The sequence below is a fragment of the Tursiops truncatus genome, chromosome 13, assembly GCF_011762595.2.
Source record: "Tursiops truncatus isolate mTurTru1 chromosome 13, mTurTru1.mat.Y, whole genome shotgun sequence".
NCBI classification, from domain to species: domain Eukaryota; kingdom Metazoa; phylum Chordata; class Mammalia; order Artiodactyla; family Delphinidae; genus Tursiops; species Tursiops truncatus.
Genome location: NC_047046.1, coordinates 10015415 through 10034693, shown reverse-complemented (window position 1 = coordinate 10034693; position 19279 = coordinate 10015415). Strand labels below are relative to the sequence as shown.

The 19279-nt window shown below is 45.0% G+C and overlaps 1 protein-coding gene across 10 annotated transcripts in view; it reads left to right on the top strand.

Annotated features, from left to right (window-relative positions):
- The window catches only part of CCDC60 (coiled-coil domain containing 60), a 192352-nt gene that overhangs the window by 70463 nt on the left and 102610 nt on the right, over positions 1 to 19279 (top strand). For 9 of the 10 annotated variants that reach the window (XR_004521429.2, XM_033836915.2, XM_033836919.2 and 6 more), the window contains exon 2: positions 386 to 465. Coding sequence is in view for 8 of the 10 variants with exons in the window: in XM_033836915.2 (XP_033692806.1) it covers positions 386 to 465 (80 nt within the window). In the remaining 2 variants the exon portion in view is untranslated. Of the gene's footprint in view, positions 1 to 385; positions 466 to 4172; positions 4323 to 19279 lie in introns of those variants that run through there. The other variant, XM_073790098.1, reaches the window with a different exon arrangement.

Here is a 19279-nt window from a genome sequence, read left to right as displayed (position 1 = left end):
TCATGATAGAAGCTTCCATTTTTCAGATGCTTGCCATGAGTCAGGAATTTAGCGATTAATTTAATCATCACAACAAAGTAGGAATTATTCCCCTGTTCTTCTGCTGAAGAAATTAGGGCCCAGAGATGTTGAGTAATTTGTCCAAGGTCACGCAGGCGGTCACCAGACAGAATGAGGATCAGAGTTCAGGTTCGTCCGTCTCCAAAGCCCTTGCTGTCGCCCGTGTGCCACAAGGCCTCTCTTTTGGTGGAAAAAAGGACGCTGTGCTGCCTAAGGACCCCTCCAAGCTGATCAGACATCTCACGTGAATGCATGAGCCCCCTGCGGCCTGGCTCCGCTTGGAACAGTTGTACTAACACTTCTTTCACTTCTTGACTTCCCTCAGGTCCCAGACAAACCAATGAGGAGCATCAAGTATAGGCAGAAGGATGTAATAAACCTCAAGAAAGACCTTACACGAAGCCGGTGAGTGAGCCCTGCACCGAATGACCCACAGACAGCCCGATAGGGACAAGCAGGCTATGGGGTGACGCCTGTGAGCGTCTGCCGAGTCTAAGTGCCCCTCAACGCTGAACATTAAGCAGGAGATTTGCAGTAGGGTAGCCCTGTAAGGGCTGGGGATGGGACCCATTTCGTGGTTGGACCCTTCAGGGAGTACCTGCTCCAGACCGACCTACCCATTCTTGCTCAGGGCAGTCCCATGCCTAGAATTCCCTCTGCTTTCCTTTCTTGGACTGAATCCAGCTCAGGAGAGTTCCCTTATGCTCCAGAAGACTCTTCTCTTTTTACTGCACGTCCACAGTGTGGTAGCCGAGAGTCAGATCGACTTGGTCGCAAATACTGGTCCTGCGACCTGCCAGCTGGCGATACTGGAAGAGTTACTTAACCTCCCTGAGTCTCTGTTTCCTTAACTGTAAAGTGAATATAGTATGAGGTTGTTAGAAGGACTGGGTGAAATAATGCACAGAAGTGCCATAGCCTTGAAGACAATGCCATTCATATCTTTTTCCACCCCATCAATTCCTTCCTCCATAGCGTGATAGCGTGAGCAAACTGAGGTCTAGGACCATATTTTTTTCATCTCTTGGCGTGAGGTGGGATTTCTTTCTCCTCAAGGTGGGGTTATAAATGGGGCTTTTGGCCGAGCAACTGAAGGTGGAGTAAGAGATGGAGATTCTTTTAACACAGAACACGTAAGAGACACGCTAAGCAGGGGTGATACAGGCAGCGCGGAGGGTCTGCTTATCTCACGAGCCAGACCCTGGTAAGAATCACAGCAAGATGCTTCCTTCCTCACCTCCATGGTCTGGAAGCTCTTCCTTCACTGCGCACCTGCATCTCCTCCCCACACAGCTTTGACGGAACGGATGACAGCCCAAGAAGAGGCAGGAAGGTGTGGGCTTTTGAAACGGGGGAGAAGGAAAGGGATGAAGGAGGCTAAGGGGGGCATCAGGATAGGACCCCAGAGAAGAATATTTCCCCACCGACCACAGGAAGGGTGGCTGCACCGGCTCTGAGAGGGGCTCTGGACACCTAGTGTCCAGCAGAAACATAATGTGAGCTGTTCATGTAATTTAAATTCTTTCAGTAGCCACACTAAAAAAAAAAAGTGGGAAAAAAAACAAACAAGTGAAAGTAATTCTAATAATATATTTTATTTAGCCAAATAGATCTGAAGTATTGTCCTTTGACGTGGAATCAATATAAAAAGGTATTGAGATCCTTGATAGTCTGTTTTGAACATGTGATGAAAAATGGTGAATGGTGAAAATCCACAGTGTATGTCGCACTTAGAACGTATACCAGTTCAGACCAACCACAGTTCAAGTGCTCAGTAGCTGTTACAGTTTAGACCAACCACATTTCAAGTGCTCAGTAGCTGTTACAGTTTAGACCAACCACATTTCAAGTGCTCAGTAGCTGTTACAGATTGAATTGTGTCCCCCCAAAATCCGTATGTCAAAGCCCCAACCCTCAACGTGATTGTATTTGCAGAGAGGGCCACTGAAGAGGTAATTAAGGTTAAGTGAAGTCCGAAAGGTGGGACCTAATCCAATAGGATTGGTGTTCTCATAAGAAGAGGAAAGGATGCCAGGAATGTGCACACACAGAGAAAGGGCCAGGTAAGGACACAGCTAGAAGATGCCATCTGCAAGCCAAGGAGAGACACCTTGATCTTGGGCTTCTCGCCTCCAGAACTAGGAGAAAATAAATGTCTGTTGTTTAGACCACCCATTCTGTCATGACAGCCGCATCGGACTAACATAATAGTCAACATTGGAATAATCCTGCAGAGAATGTCCCCAGCCCAAGGGGGGATGATGGGGCTCAGAGCAGAGCTCAGAGATGGCATGTGAACTTGTCCCTGAAAATCAACAGATGATCCCCACAGGGACCCCTCTGTTAGTTGTGGACACATTGGCCTCTACAGTGTTTGAACCCAGGTTAGAGGGGTTTTGAGGCTGATGCCTTGGGAACTTGGGAGCCCCAGGGACTGGCGAGAGGTAGTGTCAGGAGGCCAGAGTTACCTGAGTGGGGCAACATCTGGGCAGGCAGCAAAGAAAGAGGGTTGCACAGCTGAGGGTGCACCTCCCAGCGGGGATTTGTACTCTGCTGCGCAGTCATGCCTGAAGGACATTCCAGGTTTCAGAGGGAATGTTCCAGGCTTCAGAAGAAATGGTACAGCAGGGAAGTTGCATCAGAGGTGAGGTTTCATCTGTATGTCATGGGCACCAATCAGAACAGACACTGGCCGTACACAGCCATTATGACCATGTCAGTTCTTACCAGCTGAGTGTTGCCAGCCTGGAGGTCGATGATTCTAATCAGGCTTCAAAACATAGCAGAATCTCTAGAGCCTAGGAAATGAGCGTTTCCATGATAATTTATACTGTAGACTGAGAGCTGATAACTGCAAGTACCAATACATGCCTTGATCTATGTAGGTTCCAGATACCAAGACTCAACCCAGTCCAGGGAGGGCAACAAGCAGTGGTGAGCCAGCTTGTAACCAGAACTGATTCGCTAAATTTCCAGGAAACTTGACAGCCAATTATTAAACGCAGCTATTGTTAAAAATTAACTTATATAAACTTACAGTTAAATACATTATATTAAAACAAAGGTGATAAATACTCGCAACTCACCATTTCTTTTTTTTTTTCTTCTTCTTACAAGGAGAGCAATATTCGCCCTTTTCCTCCTTGCATGGACCTTGTAAGGACCCAGTAAGATGGATAAAAGTACTCTGGGAAACATTAACAAATTCAGGGTATTACTTAAATACTTCTCACTTTCCCCTGGAGTCTTACTTTGCCACAGTTTAAGCCTTCCTTGTTCCTATAGCACCGGCTTTGGCATTTCATGGCATTTCTGTCAGGAGGCTCACAGCCCTCCAGCCACCCTCCTGCTCCTGCCACTAGCTCGCAGCTCTGTTCAATCTGCAGCACTGATTGTTAGGTCTGAATAGATTCCCTGGTCCACACGGACTCAGGTTAGTCTCTTCCTTTACTTCCTTAGTAACCTGCTACATCCCTATAGACATGTGGTTCTCAATTGCGGGTGATTCTCTTCCCTTCCCCCCTTCCCATGAGGAGACATTTGGCAATGTCTGGAGTCATTTTTGGTTATCATTATTGGTGGGATGGTTAGGGATGCTGGTCACCAATTCCAGTGTGTGTGTTGTTTTCTCCCACATCAGTCTATTCTCTGACACCAGCTGAGTGTCCTATCATTCAACTCAATTCTGATGCTGTCTACCCCAGAGGTGGTATCAGATTCCAAAGGTTAAGGGCACAGTCCCACAAGACTCCCCTCCACTTCAGATGACAATTTCAGGCCTAGGTTGTTACTCACGCTTCTGACCCACTGGCTATAAATCAGAGGTTCCCACAACCCCTTCTGTGGGTTTAATTTGCTAGAGTGGCTCACAGAACTCAGGAAACCTGTATAATCACTAGATTACCAGTTTATTACAAAGGATATTGAAGGCTATGTATCAACAGTCAGATGAAGAGATATGTAGGGTGAGGTCCCGAACAAAGGAGCTTCTGTTCTCATGGAGTTTAGGGCCTGGCAAGGTGGTGGGTGGAAGTGTTTGGGTTCCCCAACACTCTTTAGCTTCTAATGAAAATATCAGTTGCATAAAGGGAGTTCCAAGTGTCTTCTTACTTTATTCCTTCTTCAGCCCTCCACCTGTATTCTCCTCTCCCCATGAAAATCATGAAGATGTTTATATACTTAACAGATGTTTAAGATTTGAGCTGAAAAATCCAAATTGATGGTGGACTCATCAGCAAAGAGAAACTGGGATTCATTCTCCAGTAAGTTCTGGATTGGCAGTGGACAGACATGGGTTCTGGTTCAGGCTTTGCCTCTAAATAGCTGGGTTCCTTTCGACAAGGCTTAGAATTGTAGAGCCTTTGTGTTGGAATGGAATTAGGGGTCATTTAGTCCAACCTTCTTCTTTTTTTTTTTTTTTACATCTTTATTGGAGTATAATTGCTTTACAATGGTGTGTTAGTTTCTGCTTCATAACAAAGTGAATCAGTTATACATATACATATGTTCCCATATCTCTTCCCTCTTGCATCTCCCTCCCTCCCACCCTCCCTATCCCACCCCTCTAGGTGGTCACAAAGCACCGAGCTGATCTCCCTGTGCTATGCGGCTGCTTCCCACTAGCTATCTATTTTACATTTGGTATATATGTCCATGCCACTCTCTCACTTTGTCACAGCTTACCCTTCCCCCTCCCCATATCCTCAAGTCCGTTCTCCAGTAGGTCTGTGTCTTTATTCCCGTCTTACCCCTAGGTTCTTCATGACATTTTTTTTCTTAAATTCCATATATATGTGTTAGCATACGGTATTTGTCTTTCTCTTTCTGACTTACTTCACTCTGTATGACAGACTCTAGGTCTATCCAGCTCATTACAAATAGCTCAATTTCGTTTCTTTTTATGGCTGAGTAATATTCCACTGTATATATGTGCCACATCTTATTTATCCATTCATCTGATATGGACACTTAGGTTGTTTCCATTTCCGGGCTATTGTAAATAGAGCTGCAATGAACATTTTGGTATATGACTGTTTTTGAATTATGGTTTTCTCAGGATATATGCCCAGTAGTGGGATTGCTGGGTCATATGGTAGTTCTATTTGTAGTTTTTTAAGGAACCTCCATACTGTTCTCCATAGTGGCTGTACCAAATCACATTCCCACCAGCAGTGCAGGAGTGTTCCCTTTTCTCCACACCCTCTCCAGCATTTATTGTTTGTAGATTTTTTGATGATGGCTATTCTGACTGGTGTGAGTTGATATCTCATTGTAGTTTTGATTTGCATTTCTCTAATGATTAGTGATGTTGGCAACTCATCATTTCTTAATGATTTCATACATTTTACTGCTAGCTATGCAGTTGAGGTTATTTCTGGTTATAGTATCTGTGTGGTGGAAATACTGTATGATGGGGGCTACTGCAAATCTCCTTCCAGCTCCACATTCACTGACATCATATTGGTAGGTCAAAATCAGCTACAGTGGGAATACTTAGGTGCAGAAATCAGCAAAAGGTACAAATCAGGGCTTACTTGTCCCTCCAGAGAGGTGGTTGTTAAACATTCACCAGCACTCTGGGGACATGCCCCAAAATGACCAAGGTAGAAATTTCCACTAATCTAGAGGGGTTCAGTAGAGGGGTGATGAAAAGGTGATAAAGACAGTGGCTTTTCTGCCATCCTCGAGTTGGCAAGCTGAGTCTGTCCTTTGTGCCAGACACATTTACTATGGCTAGAGTTTAACATCCTCATCAGACAGGCTCGGCTTGTCCAAGTGCTGGACGTGAAGGACAACGTGGAAAGGGCCAGACAGAAAAGCCACAGGAAAGAAAGCAAGAAACGACAGTAAAACTTTCTATTTGGCCACACTCCTGGATCCCACTGACATTTAAGGAACCAGAGATTCCCCTTCAGAAGGAAAACCTGTTTTCCAGGGGAACTCACCCCTCCAAGAGATGCACACCCCTTGGCCCATCACCCAGTATTAAACGAGGTGAATTGTTAACAAAGAAGATATTGTCTTTTCCACTAACTATTTTTAAAATCTGCTTTACCTCCTGTTGGAATCTAGCCCAAAACACCAAAAGGAGGTGTTAGAATGAGCCAAACACCTTGACTATCTCTTGATTTTTATTTAATACTTCAGCCCCCTTATAATTCAATTGTACCATCCCTGGTTTCATGGCCAATTTAACATGATGCTAAAAAGAATAAAAATCATGGGCTTCCCTGGTGGCGCAGTGGTTGAGAGTCCACCTGCCGATGCAGGGGACACGGGTTCGTGCCCCGGTCTGGGAGGATCCCACATGCCGCGGAGCGGCTGGGCCCGTGAGCCATGGCTGCTGAGCCTGTGCGTGCGGAGCCTGTGCTCCGCAACGGGAGAGGCCGCAACAGTGAGAGGCCCGCGTACCGCAAAAAAAAAAAAAAAAAAAAAAAAAAATCTAACAGCTGTCCTCCTCGCCTCTTCCACCAGATGTTCGGTGGCACTAAGCAGCACACTGTGCACTCATTTCCCAAATTTCTCCGAGCAGAAGTTGACAACTGGGGCTTCTGTGTGTGCCCAGTTCTTGGTTGACTCTTGAAATCAATGACATGTTTTCCTCCAAAGCTGCCGGTACTTTTTATTGCACGTGGGTTTTTTGTTTGTTTTTTGTTTTTTTAAGGAAAATAGACATCTCTGCAATGAAAACAACTGAAATGTTGAACCTGAAGCTATGATATACCTGTGGCAAAGTTTAGTTATGTACTGGCAACTGCAAATAAGCAGTGATAAATTAGCCCCCTCTCCCAGCAGATCCCAGCAGGGTACAGACTATGCACCTGTTTCCAAGGTCTGAGACTTTGCTTTCCAGCTGCATTTGATAGACTGCTGAAGCAGGGCAGTGAGAAATGACAAAGGTGGAATTTTGGCAAAGGAAGAAGCTTTTTCTTTTGTATGAAGTTAGACACTTCTTCTTCGTCCCTCCTTAGTTTTTCTGCGCTCATTCACTTCAACAAATATTTATTGACTACCAGGAATCACCAGGTAAACACCAGGCATCATTGTATATATTGGAGACACGGCAGTGCACGAAGTAGACAAAATTCCTGTCCTCAGTGAATAAGAGACAGTGATGTGCATTAAAATGGGGCAAAGACAAACAAGTTCGCAAGTAAGTAAACAGGATTGGGGCAGGGGACGTTGGCTATATCCTATGAAGAATATAAAGCAAGGCGATGTACAGGCATAGCTCGTTTTACTGCGCTTCACAGATACTGCGTCTTTTACAAATTGAAAGTGTGTGGCAAGTCTGTCAGCACCATTTTCCCAACAGCGTTTGCTCGCTTTGTGTCTCTGCGTCACATTTTGGTAATTCTTGCAATATTTCAGACTTTCCCTCCACCTTTTTTTTTTTTTTTTTTGCGGTACATGGGCCTCTCACCGTTGCGGCCCCTCCCACCGCGGAGCACAGGCTCTGGACGCACAGGCTCAGAGGCCATGGCTCACGGGCCCAGCCGCTCCGTGGAATGTGGGATCTTCCTGGACCGGGGCACGAATCTGTGTCCCCTGCAACGGCAGGCGGACTCTCAGCCACTGCGCCACCAGGGAAGCCCCCCATTTTTCCTATATGTGGATGGTGATCTGTGATCAGTGATCTTTGATGTGACTCTTGCAAAAGATTAGGACTCACTGAAGGCTCAGAGGATGGTTAGCCTTCTTTAGCAGTAAAGTATTTTTTAATTAAGATATGTACATTGGGGCTTCCCTGGTGGCGCAGTGGTTGAGAGTCCGCCTTCCGATGCAGGGGACACAGGTTCGTGCCCCGGTCCGGGAAGATCCCACATGTCGCGGAGCGGCTGCGCCCATGAGCCATGGCCGCTGAGCCTGTGCGTCCTGAGCCTGTGCTCCGCAACGGGAGAGGCCACAACAGTGAGAGGCCCGGGTACTGCAAAAACAAAAACAAAACAGAGTGGTCAGAGGGAGCGGTTTTGTAAAGGGGGCCATGGGCGGACGCCTGAACAGTGATGCCTGAACAGAGTATTTCAGAGGACAACAGATGGACGAGTGCCAAAGCTGGGACAAACCAGAAACGCTGGAGAAGCAGAAAGAAGGCCAGCGTGGCTGGACCAGAGTAAGGGAGATGGGCACAGGCTGGAGCCCACAGGGCCTCAGGCCTCACAGGCCGTGGCGAAAAGTTTGGGTTTTAGTCTAAGTGCAGTGAGAACCCGTTGGAGGGTTCTGAACAAGAGAAGGATATGCTCTGATCTTTAAAAGAACATTCCATCGGCTACATAGGGACCAGTAGAAAGGCTGTGGTAAGAGATGTCGATGGCTTGGATCAGGCGAATAGCAGTGAATTGGAGAGAAGTGGGTGGATTCGGCATCTGTTTGGAGGCACAGGATGAGATCAGATGTGGGAGACAAGGGAGAAGGCGGGATCAACATGTTTTTATCTGTTCCGCCCTATTTCCTCACTGGGATGTAAGATGTCTCCTAACCTAGAAAATATCATGTCCACTGTCATGGTCCCCAAGTATTTAGTGATGGAATGAATTAATTCTGTTGTCCATCCCTGGAACTTAGAAGTTAAAAATAAAGGGGAAGCCCTGTACATTAACTTAGAGAAAGTGAGTGAGGGAGATGGCTTACATATAAATCTGCGGGATAAACCAGTTGATGAGATGGCTGGGCCGTTGCTGTCTCCATCAGGCTGGTCTCCCTCTTCCACTGCCTTCAAGCTGGAGTGTCCACTCTGCCTTATTGGGGAATGGCCTGTGGCTGGGAGGAGAAGGTGTTAATGTTGTCCTGCAACAGGGTCAGTCTGTCCTGGGAATCCCCAGGGTCTAGCTCAGTTCTTAGCATAGAGAAGCCACTCAATAAATATTTGCTAAAGTTTATATTTGTATCGTATCTTAAAAATCTTCCCTGAGACAGGCAGGAAAGTTCCTTTTGTTCCATTTCTCAGATGAGAAAACTGAGACCCAGCGAAGTTCAGAGATTTACTTGCAGTCATTGTATCAGTTAGCTATCACCACATAACAAGTCACCTCAAAAAGTCAGTGACTTAAAACAGTCACATATATTAGTGTTTATGAGTCTATAATTCAGTTGGGAAGTTCTCTGATCTCAGCTGGTCTCCCTTGAGTGTCTGTCCTCAGCTGAGGGTTAGGGAGGTGACTTTGCTGATCTTGGCTGGGCTGTCTCCTATGGTTTGGAAGCTAACCAGCCATAGGGAGGTCTAGGATGGCCTTGGCCCTAACAACATGGTGTCTCATTCTCAAGCAGGTCAGTTAGGCCTGTTCTCACCATAGCAGGATTCTGAGAGAGAATGGGAGTGTGTGAAGCCTCTGAAGATTTATGCTAAGAACTGGCAAAACATCACTTCCACCGTATTCTTGTGACCACAGCAAGTCACGCATCCAGCCCAGATTACAGGTGGGGGAGGGGCTTCCCTGGTGGCACAGTGGTTAAGAATCCGCCTGCCAGTGCAGGGGGCATGGGTTTGAGCCCTGGTCCAGGAAGATCCCATGGGCGGAGCAACTAAGCCCATGGGCCACAACTACTGAGCCTGCGCTCTAGAGCCCGTGAGCCACAACTACTGAAGCCCGTGTGCCTAGAGCCCGTGCTCCACAACAAGAGAAGCCACTGCAATGAGAAGCCTGCACACTGCAATGAAGAGTAGCCCCTGCTTGCCACAAAGGGAAAGACTGTGTGCTGCAACAAAGACCCCAAGCAGCCCAAAATAAATAAATAAATAAATTTATTTTTTTAAAAAAAGGTTGGGGGATAGACTCCACTTCTTGATGGGAAGATCTGCAAAGTCTCCTTGCAAAAGGGTGGCGATTTGGGGTCATTTTTTTCAGTCGACCACAGTCAGATAGCCAATTCTGAGCTAGCCTTTGAGACATGAGCTAGCTTCCCAAAAGTCAATTTGTACAAATCAGAGTCTGCCTCTTGGGAATGTAGAGCGGAAGCCACGTCAAGAGTCAAGCAGGCAGCAGTGAGGGGAGAAGCTACAAGACTCTGAGGAAGGGGGACCAGAGAGGCGTGGAGAGCTGTAGGGAAGCAGGGCGTGAGGGGCAAAGAGAGGGAAGATAAAGGAGCTGAGTGGGAAGTTAGAGGAGAAGACAGCAGCCTAAGAGAAGAGAGCCCGACATCATGTCAAGACTCAACCTGAAGACTTTCAGATCCTGCTACTGAGGTCCCTGAAGCTCTTTTCGGAGAAAATCTCCAATTCTTCTTTGAGTTCCTCATCTTGGATTCCCACAAGAGTTTTCAAACCCTTTATCACCCCTATAGGTACCCTTACAATAAACCCCTCTTGAGTGGAATAGCTTGGCAATCAAGGACCCCGATGACTAAAATGACTTCTTAATCTGTAAAGACAGAGGAATCCAGAGGAAATGGGACACTTTTATCATCCCACTCTGTTGCTGGGCTGCTTTGTGAGTTAATGGCGTTTAATAAGGGACATTCCCTTTGGCTTATGGTTTGTGTCTAAGCTGGTAGGTGGAGTGAACTTCTCTTCTTGAAACAAAAAGAGATGAAACGGATAATTTAATTAAAAGTTAAATCTAGATGGGTGGCACATGTACCCCCATTCCTTTCTCCTGTGCCCAAGGCAGACATTACTGATGGATCACAGCACTCTTTACATTTGAGCCCAGACTTGGTCTCAAAAGTCCTCTCAATCCATCACTCCAGGCAGCCACCATTGATTAGAGTTGTTAAACAGGATGTAATTTATTTGCCATCTATAAATTACAAGACTCAAAAGGAGACTTTGGTATCTATAATATGGCACCTTGTTAATCCAAAATGAGGGAGAGAGTGTAAGAGACCAGCAGGAGAACAAACCTCACTCAGATCCCTTCATAAATGAGGCTGATCTCAATCAGCGAATTTAAACAGTTGAAAAATTGTTGTTGACCTCTGACATTTACTGACGGTTCTCAATGGCTTCTGCGTCTCATCACTCTACACCCAGGACCTCCACATCCGTAGCCTATAGCCCAGAACTTTTTCATTTCAAACTTTAAGCCTGATTCTTCCCACTGCCCCCTCCCCGGACTTGAGACTTGCCTCAAAGCCGTAGAATTGTTTAACATCATGGATTTATATGCTGGTCAATACTTTGGAATGCAGGCACAGTTAAGCCTTCTGAATGGTACCTTATGAATCATTCAAAGAAGACCTTAGTTCCCCCACATTACATCATCCCCATGCCCTGCAGCCAGCGGGTGGACATTAATGACTTCCCAGCATGTTCCATGAAGGAAAGGGCTTGGCCCCGTGTCCTTAGCCCAGAAATGATCAACAGAGCCGCACACCCAAAGGGTAGGTCACTGCTGTGGGCTGGAGGAACCTGGCTCGAGTTAATTGCATTTTTATCATCTTGAACGTGACCCAGAGGCTGTACCTACTTTTTCTTTGTGACTGGTATCTTCGTGTGTCTTTGACACCTCTAGTTAACTATAGTTCTAGGGCAAGTCTTCTTCTCTGCTTTTCTCGTACCACTCTCTACCGAGGGTGGAGATCTTTGTTTAATTTCTCTCGTTATGGCTATGACTGCCTCAGAGGATCCCACATTAAGAAGGAACTCAACTAGAAGACCATGTTTTCAAATTTAAGCATCAAAATATCTTGAACCCTTGAACCTTTTGTTACATGAAGGTTTGCACAAAACTCTGTTTTCTGAAATCCTTTCCCAGGTGACAGGCAGTGTTCTCAGGCTTATAGCCAGGCTTGGAGGGTTCACACAGTATAGTTGAAAGTGCACTGGCTTTGGAGTCAGCTGTGGGTTCAAATATTGACTTGACCAGTTATTACCTGGGTGGGCATGAACGAATCAGTTCACTTCTGTAGAGCTTGGTTTCTTTATCTATGGGATGCGTTGCAGGGATAAGAAGTCTGCTTCACATAGTTGTTGGGATTTGCGGGGGCAGATATGGGTGAAGAATGTAGGAGTAGATCGATAAAAGGTAGTTGTTAAAAAAATAAATAAAGAGGTAGTTGTTGTTGTCTTTAAGCTGGTTGTCCTGAGACTGTCTGCAGATATTCAAGGGCAGCAATGAAGGGCATGAGCTTTGGAAGCAAAGAAACCCCGTCCTGTCACTCATCAGCTGAGTGACCTCAGCCTGGTCATTTTACTTCTCTAAACCTACTTCTCATCTGTAGAACGGAATCAATGCCTTCTTTCAAGGATTTTTTTGGTGAGGACGAAATGAGACAATGTGCGTAAAATCTCCTGTTCTGCTTCACTTCCTTCCCTTTGCTCCTCCAGTGACCTGAAAACAGAGGCAAGACCAAGGAACTCAGAGTCCCACCCAAGTGTGACAAGCTAGAAGACCTCAGGCTGGCATCTTCCGTTCCCTAGACATCAGTGGTCTTGGACCATGCAAAAACATGCTCCTTACCATTTCAGGGGAAGCCTGCATAGTACAGACAATATATGCTTCTCTCCTGTGGGCAAAAAAAAATGATTTAACTCAGTTCTGCACCACCCTACAAAACTTTTAGGTAAATAGGTCCTAAGGTGAATTTACCTTATTGATTAAACGTGTGCACGTGCACACAAGCGTGTGTGTGTGTGTGTGTGTGTGTGTGTGTGTGTGTGTGTGTGTGTTTAAGAGACAGAGGAAGAAAAAGAGACGGTCTGTTATCTAAAACAAAGACCTCACACTATATTTGGCTTCCCCAGAGCTGGGAGGGAACGGAGGGGATATTATGCAGGTCAGAGTTTGTTTCATTTGCATCCCTTTTTTTTTTTTTTTACCAGAGGGAGAGTCTATATCAGCTACATTCAGAGAGGAAATGCCAGGAGATAAAATACTGACAGTGAGTGACAACTGTTACTCTTCCATCATTTTCAGTATCACTGCAGTAATGCTGACCTCAGTCCCCCCAAACCACGGGCAGAGGGAGCTAGTGGTTTTAGGAGACACCTGGATTTTAGCTCTTGAAGAGAACAGGTCACCTTCTCCAAAGTTTCCCCTTGTATGTTGAGCTGAGCACCCATCCTACAAGATGCACTATGAAGAAAAGTGTTCTGTGGTCCCCTATGTTTGGAAAATGCTGTGAGCTATATCCCCACCTCAGAGATTCCCAATTCACAGTAGAATTTCAAAGTTCTGTAAAGTTCTGTAGTAAAGGAGTCTACTTAAACGCACATAGCTCAGCATCGGCTGATTTTTAAACCATGGACTTCCATTTCTGGCTACGTGGCAGATTAGACACCGTGAATGAGGGAAAACAACTAGATAAAAGTCTGGATATAAAATCCACTGATGTTTAGTATGTGTCGCAGGATGGGTCACTAGGGAAGCAGTCTCAGATGGAGACGTGTGTGCCGTGGTCTATTGGGGGGTGCTGTCAGGCAGTGGAGGCCCAGGATGGTGCAGCGTCGCCGGTGGGTGACACAGGAGTCCGCACCACCGCTCACGCACCTTAATTGTGCCCTCTGACCCTGCTCGTGCCTGATTCCAGGTGTACCACTTCCATCTTATGACGGGTTATAACTGGGATCATAACTGTGTCACAGGGAATGTTACATGTGCCAAGAGGCTCTCTAGCTCTCACGCTTCACCTTGCATCGGTGATTACCCACGCTCACTCTTTTATTACCTTCTCCGGTGCACCAGTAGACCCCGCACAACAGCCATCTAGCTCCACAGTCTTTGTTACCATCACCTCCTCCAGACCTCTCAACAGCTTGAGATGTTGCACCAGCCCGTGCAGCGCCGCCCGCGGGTGTCTGGTCCCGTCTTCCCCGCTGAGAGTGCTGACAGCTGCACTTTCCGCAACCTACCAGGGCCACTCACTACTGCACCTCCTGCCGGAGACGGGATGGGTGGCTTGCTGGCCCGTGTTTAGCACCCCACTCTTCAGTGGGGGAAAAAATCTTGATATGTCGTATTTACTCATTTTTGTGGTGTAGATACTCGCACCATAGCCAGCCGCAAGCTGCTAATGTGATGGCACTGAATGTGCGGCTGGGAAGAGATGTCCACAGTCCACGCTCACAAGCTGGTGTGGCTGGGCTCAGCACGCCGCTGGATCAGGTCCTCATTGCCAGGTGGATGGTGGTGAATCCAGCTCCAAAATTCCATCTTATTTTTGCAGATTATATTCCATTATAGGCTCTTACAAGATGTTGGGTAAAATTCCCTGTGCTATACAGTAAATCCTTGTTGTTTATCTACTTTATGTACAGTAGTGTGTATCTGTTAATCCCATGTGCCTCATTTGTCCCTCCCTCCCCTCCCATTCCCCTTTGGTAACCCTAAGTTTGTTTTCTGTGTCTGTGAGTCTGTTTCTGTTTTGTATATAGATTCATTTGTAGTATTTGTTAGATTCCACATATGTGATATCATATATTATTTTCTTTCTCTGTCTGACTTATTTCACTAAGCATAATATTCTCTAGGCCCATCCATGTTGCTGCAAATGGTAATATTCCATTCTTTTTTTATGGCTGAGTAATATTCCATTGTATATATGTACCACATTTTTTAAGCCAATCCATTAATGAGCACTTGGGTTGCTTCTGTGTCTTGGCTGTTGTAACTAGTGTTGTTGTGAACATTGGGGTGAATGTGTCTTTTCAAATTAGAGTTTTCATTTTTTGCAGATACATACCCAGTAGTGGAATTGCTGGGTCATATGGTAGATCTGTTTTTAGTTTTTTAAGGAACCTCTGTACTGTTTTTTATAGTGGCTGCACCAATTTACATTGCCACCAACAGTGCAGGAGTGTTTCCTTTTCTCCACACCCTCTCCACCATTTATTATTTGTAGACTTTTTGATGATGGCCATTCTGACCAGTGTGAGGCGATACCTCATTCTGGTTTTCATTTGCATTTTTATAATTATTAGTGATGTTGAATATTTTATGTGCCTGTTGACCATCCGGATGTATTCTTTGGAGAAATGTCTATTTAGGTCTTCTGCCCATTTCTGATTGGGTTATTTGCTTTTTTGATACTGAGTTGTATGAGCTGTTTGTATATTTTGGATATTAACCCCTTGTCAGTGGTGTTGTTTGCAAATCTTTTCTCCCGTTCTGCAAGTTGTCCATTTGTTTTGTTGATGGTTTTCTTTGCTGTGCAGAAGCTTACAGGTTTGATTAGGTCCCATTTGTTTAGTTTTGCTTTTGTTTCTATTGCCTTGGGAGACTGATCCAAAACCCCATTTTGGAATCTACTTCTGAAGATCACTCTTGCACCTAACTGCTGTAGGTCAGTTTCCCTGGGACAGACTCTGAGATGGAGATTTTCGTGCAAGTTGTTCATTGGGAAGTGCTCTTAGGAGCAACACCTGTAAGCAAGTAAGGGCAGCAGGATGGGCAGAGGGAGAAGTTGAGCTAAGAAGCAATCCCAGTGCAAACTTCAGATGATCCCGCAGGGAGCTCTGGAGCTGGGATGGCCATTCTGAGATATCCCAGCTTTAGAGGCGAGAGGACCAGACCTTTGTTCTTGGAGGAACCAGTCGCTGAATGCAGGTTTCCTCTAAGGAGGGGCATACCCTTTATTGAAGCAGCTCCTTTTATTTGATGACAGATCCCGGGAAAGCACTCAGCTATGAGCCCTCAGCAGACACCAGCACCTGGAGAAATGGGGGCCTCTGTCTAGAAGGGGGATTCTGGGTGGCCTACCCCAGCATCCCCTGGAATATGTGTCCAGAAATAAAAGCTTGAATAACAAGAAGAGAGAGGTTATGAAAACACAGCTGAACTGACAATGGAACGTTTTGTCCTCATGCGCAGCCATCCTAAATTAACATCCCACAGATGTGGTAGCGTTGACTACCACAGTCAGTTTGGGAATTGATCATCTAGTCTAAGGCCCCCATGTCCCAGGTGAGGAAACCATAGCCCAGAGAGAGGAATTGCCTTGTCCAAGATCACAGGATGTGTTAATAGCAGAGCTGGAACTCACGTCTACTCTAGGGCCTTTGTTCCATGTTGTACTTCTTGCTTAATGTGTATAATTTTGCAATTTTGTTTAGTTATTTGAATAATGCCCATTTCCACCACGAGATTAAAGGCTCCCTAACAACCGGGGCCATATCTCTTTCTCCAAATATATTGTCAGTGTCCAGCACAGTGTCTGGAATGTACTTGGTGTTTATAAATACTTTTGTTGAATGAATGAATGCATGTTTCAGAATCCCTCTGGCTTTCTTTTTAGGCATCAGTCTGAGGGGACAGGGGGAATGGAAGGTGGCGGGATGCATCCTGAAAAGATCAGGGGCCCAGGCTGAGCCACGAGGAAACCTAGCTCAGAGCAGTAAGCACAGACCCGTCATGTGAGTCCGTGCAGGCTTTGAGCCAGACTGCTGGGGTTCAAATCCCAGCTCTGTGGCTTACAAGCCACATAGTGGAGAACAGCCTTCCTAATTTCTCTGATTCCCCAGAGTAGAGACTGCAAAAATACTTTCTTCCTCTCTCAGGGATCTTGTGAGGATTAAATGAGTTAATAAAGCACTTAGAACAGTGCCTGACACATGGTAAATACTTGATAAATGGTAGCTGCGTGTGTTACATCCTTCATGTTCCCCAAGTGCCTGTAGCTATTGTGCAGTATGATTATGATCCCGTGGATTTCTCCCTGTCCCCAGTCATGGGGCTACAGGCAGAGCTCAGCACGAGATCCAGCATGTCACACCCGATCCCAGATTCTGAATCTCAAAGGTCCGTGTTTAAGGGACCATTGGAGCAAATCTGATAGCAGGTAGGAGCGGGGAGTGAGGATGGATAGTTTGTAAGCGGAGGCTGTGCAACTGCAGCTGTTAGTGCTGGATTTTCATATTAATTTGAAATCTCTTCCTATTGGGATTGTTCAACAAGCCATTATTCTAATGGATGTCACCACAGACTGTACAATAAAGCACTAACCCACCACTTAGCGCAAATGCTGCCTGCATTAAGCCCTGTAATTTTTTTTGAACTTTTTATTGAAATATAACATAATACAGGAAAGTGCACAAATCATTAAGCCTACAGCTCAATAAATTTTCACAAGATGAACACACCCCTGGAAGCCACACCCCATCAAGAAAAGGAACATTACCAGGCCCCTCAGAAACCTCCTTGCGGCCCTTCCAGTCACTATCTCACCCCAAAGAAAATCACTCTGCTAGGACTTCTAGGACTCACACTTCTAGGACTTCTAGGACTTCTAGAATCACACTTCTAGGACTTACATTTAGTATCTCCTGTTTTGAACGTTGCGTAAGTGAAATTGTACGGTTGGCACTCTCATCGTATCTGTTTGTTTGTTTTCCATTGGACATTGTATTTCTGAGATTTATCCACACTGCCTCGCAGAGTTGGGGTTTATAATCCTTCAGTTTCTGGGCAGTGTCCATTGTGTGAAGGTAGCGTAACATACTCGTTCTGGGATCGATGGGCGTTTGGGTGGTTTCCGCTTTAGGGCTATTAGGAAGAGAGCGGCTGTGAACATTCTTAGGCATGTTGTTGGCTGAACGTGTGTATGCATTTCTGTTGGGAACACACCTAAACGTGGAAATGTTGGCTCTCAGAGCTGTGTAGGCTCAGCTGTAGTCAATACTGCCAAACAGTTTCCCGAGCCCTATGTTTTAAAGAACTTCTAAAAATACACAAAGAAGATGGTTTAGAAAAACTGGAAAATATGGAGAAGTAGGTATTAATAAGTAATAGAACCACACTCAATTACATCACCTAGGAATCATCCCTGTTCATATTTTGGTATGTCAACTTTTATCAGTATTTTTATATATGCGTGTGTATTTTTTTACCAAAAAAAAAAAATAGAACCATTTTGCATATTCCATTTGGTAACCTGATTTTTTATTTAGCAATAGATTATGAACATCTTCCATGTCAATAAATGCACATCCACAATTTCATTTTTTAAACGTTTTAGTATGAAAATATTCAAGTATCTGTATTTGAACAGAACAATACAATGAACTTCTGTGTACCCATTGCTCAGATCAATGATTATCAACTTATAGTCAATCTTGTTTCATTTACACATCATCCTCCCCTGTTATTTTGAAGCGTTTATCATTTTACCCGTAAATATTCAAACAACTATCTAGGAGAAGGACTAGAGAAGGCTAGAGAAGAAGAGAAGGACTCTTTTTAAAACCATAACCACAGTAATATTATCACATCTAAAACAAATAGCAATGTCTTTAATATCAAATATTCACTCAAATACAACCATCTTAATGGTTGTATAATATTCCAGTGTAAGAATGTAGCATAATTTATCTAACCAATTTCCTATCATTGGACTTCTTGGTTGTTTTTGATTTGTTCTCCTGTTATATAAACAGTGCTTAGATGGACATCTTCGGAGTTACATCATTCTAATACTCTAGTTCCATAAGATAAATTCCTAGGGCGTGCAGCTTTAAGGTTCTTGACCCTTAGCTGAAGTCCTCTAGATTTATACTGGCTTTCAGTTGCTGAAAAGAGCTAGTTCATAAATGCTTGAAACAAATGAGCTTTTCCCATAAGAAATGAAAGCAAAGCAAAAAAACAAAAAAACAAAAAACAGGGTGTAAGAGGTTGACAATACCTCAGACATGACTTTTTGCCCTTTTCACCTTAGCATAGTCATCAAACGCAAAAGAGCAGTTTATGGAGAGCAAAATGAAAACAAAAAATGGTCATGAAACAAACCCTCCCCCCAAGTTTACTGGCAATGTCCAACTGACCCATAGGCAGACCCAGTCTGCATCTGCGAGATCATTTCAGGATTCTTCACATAAAATCTTTGTCTTACTCAGTACACCCTTTAATCCCAGCCCCTCCACAAGGGATCGTTCTGATGGCTTGCACTCGGATGAGCCCAGTGCCAAAGACTACAATCCAGTCACCTCTGTCAATGCAAGGGAAAACTTCCATTTGTTCTCTGCAGACTGTAGCCTTTGACCTCGTCTTCTTCTGGATCTTCTCTGTAATATTAACTGACGCTTTGCAGTTACGATTTCACTTAAAAGTAAAATAAAATAAAATTATATTACAAAGTCAGAAACCTCACAGGTTCGCCAAGCGCATCTCCGAGAACCTGTACGGTGCCCAGGAGCAACACTTAGGATGCCAGGCCAAGAACCAGCCTGCAGCCCACTGTGAGAAAAGTGGCGCTCGGTCATTGGTCCAGCCCGCGACCCACAGGAGTACAAAGCAATAATAACAATAAGACAGCAGGCAGTTCAGACCCTGCTATTCTAGAATTAATGCTT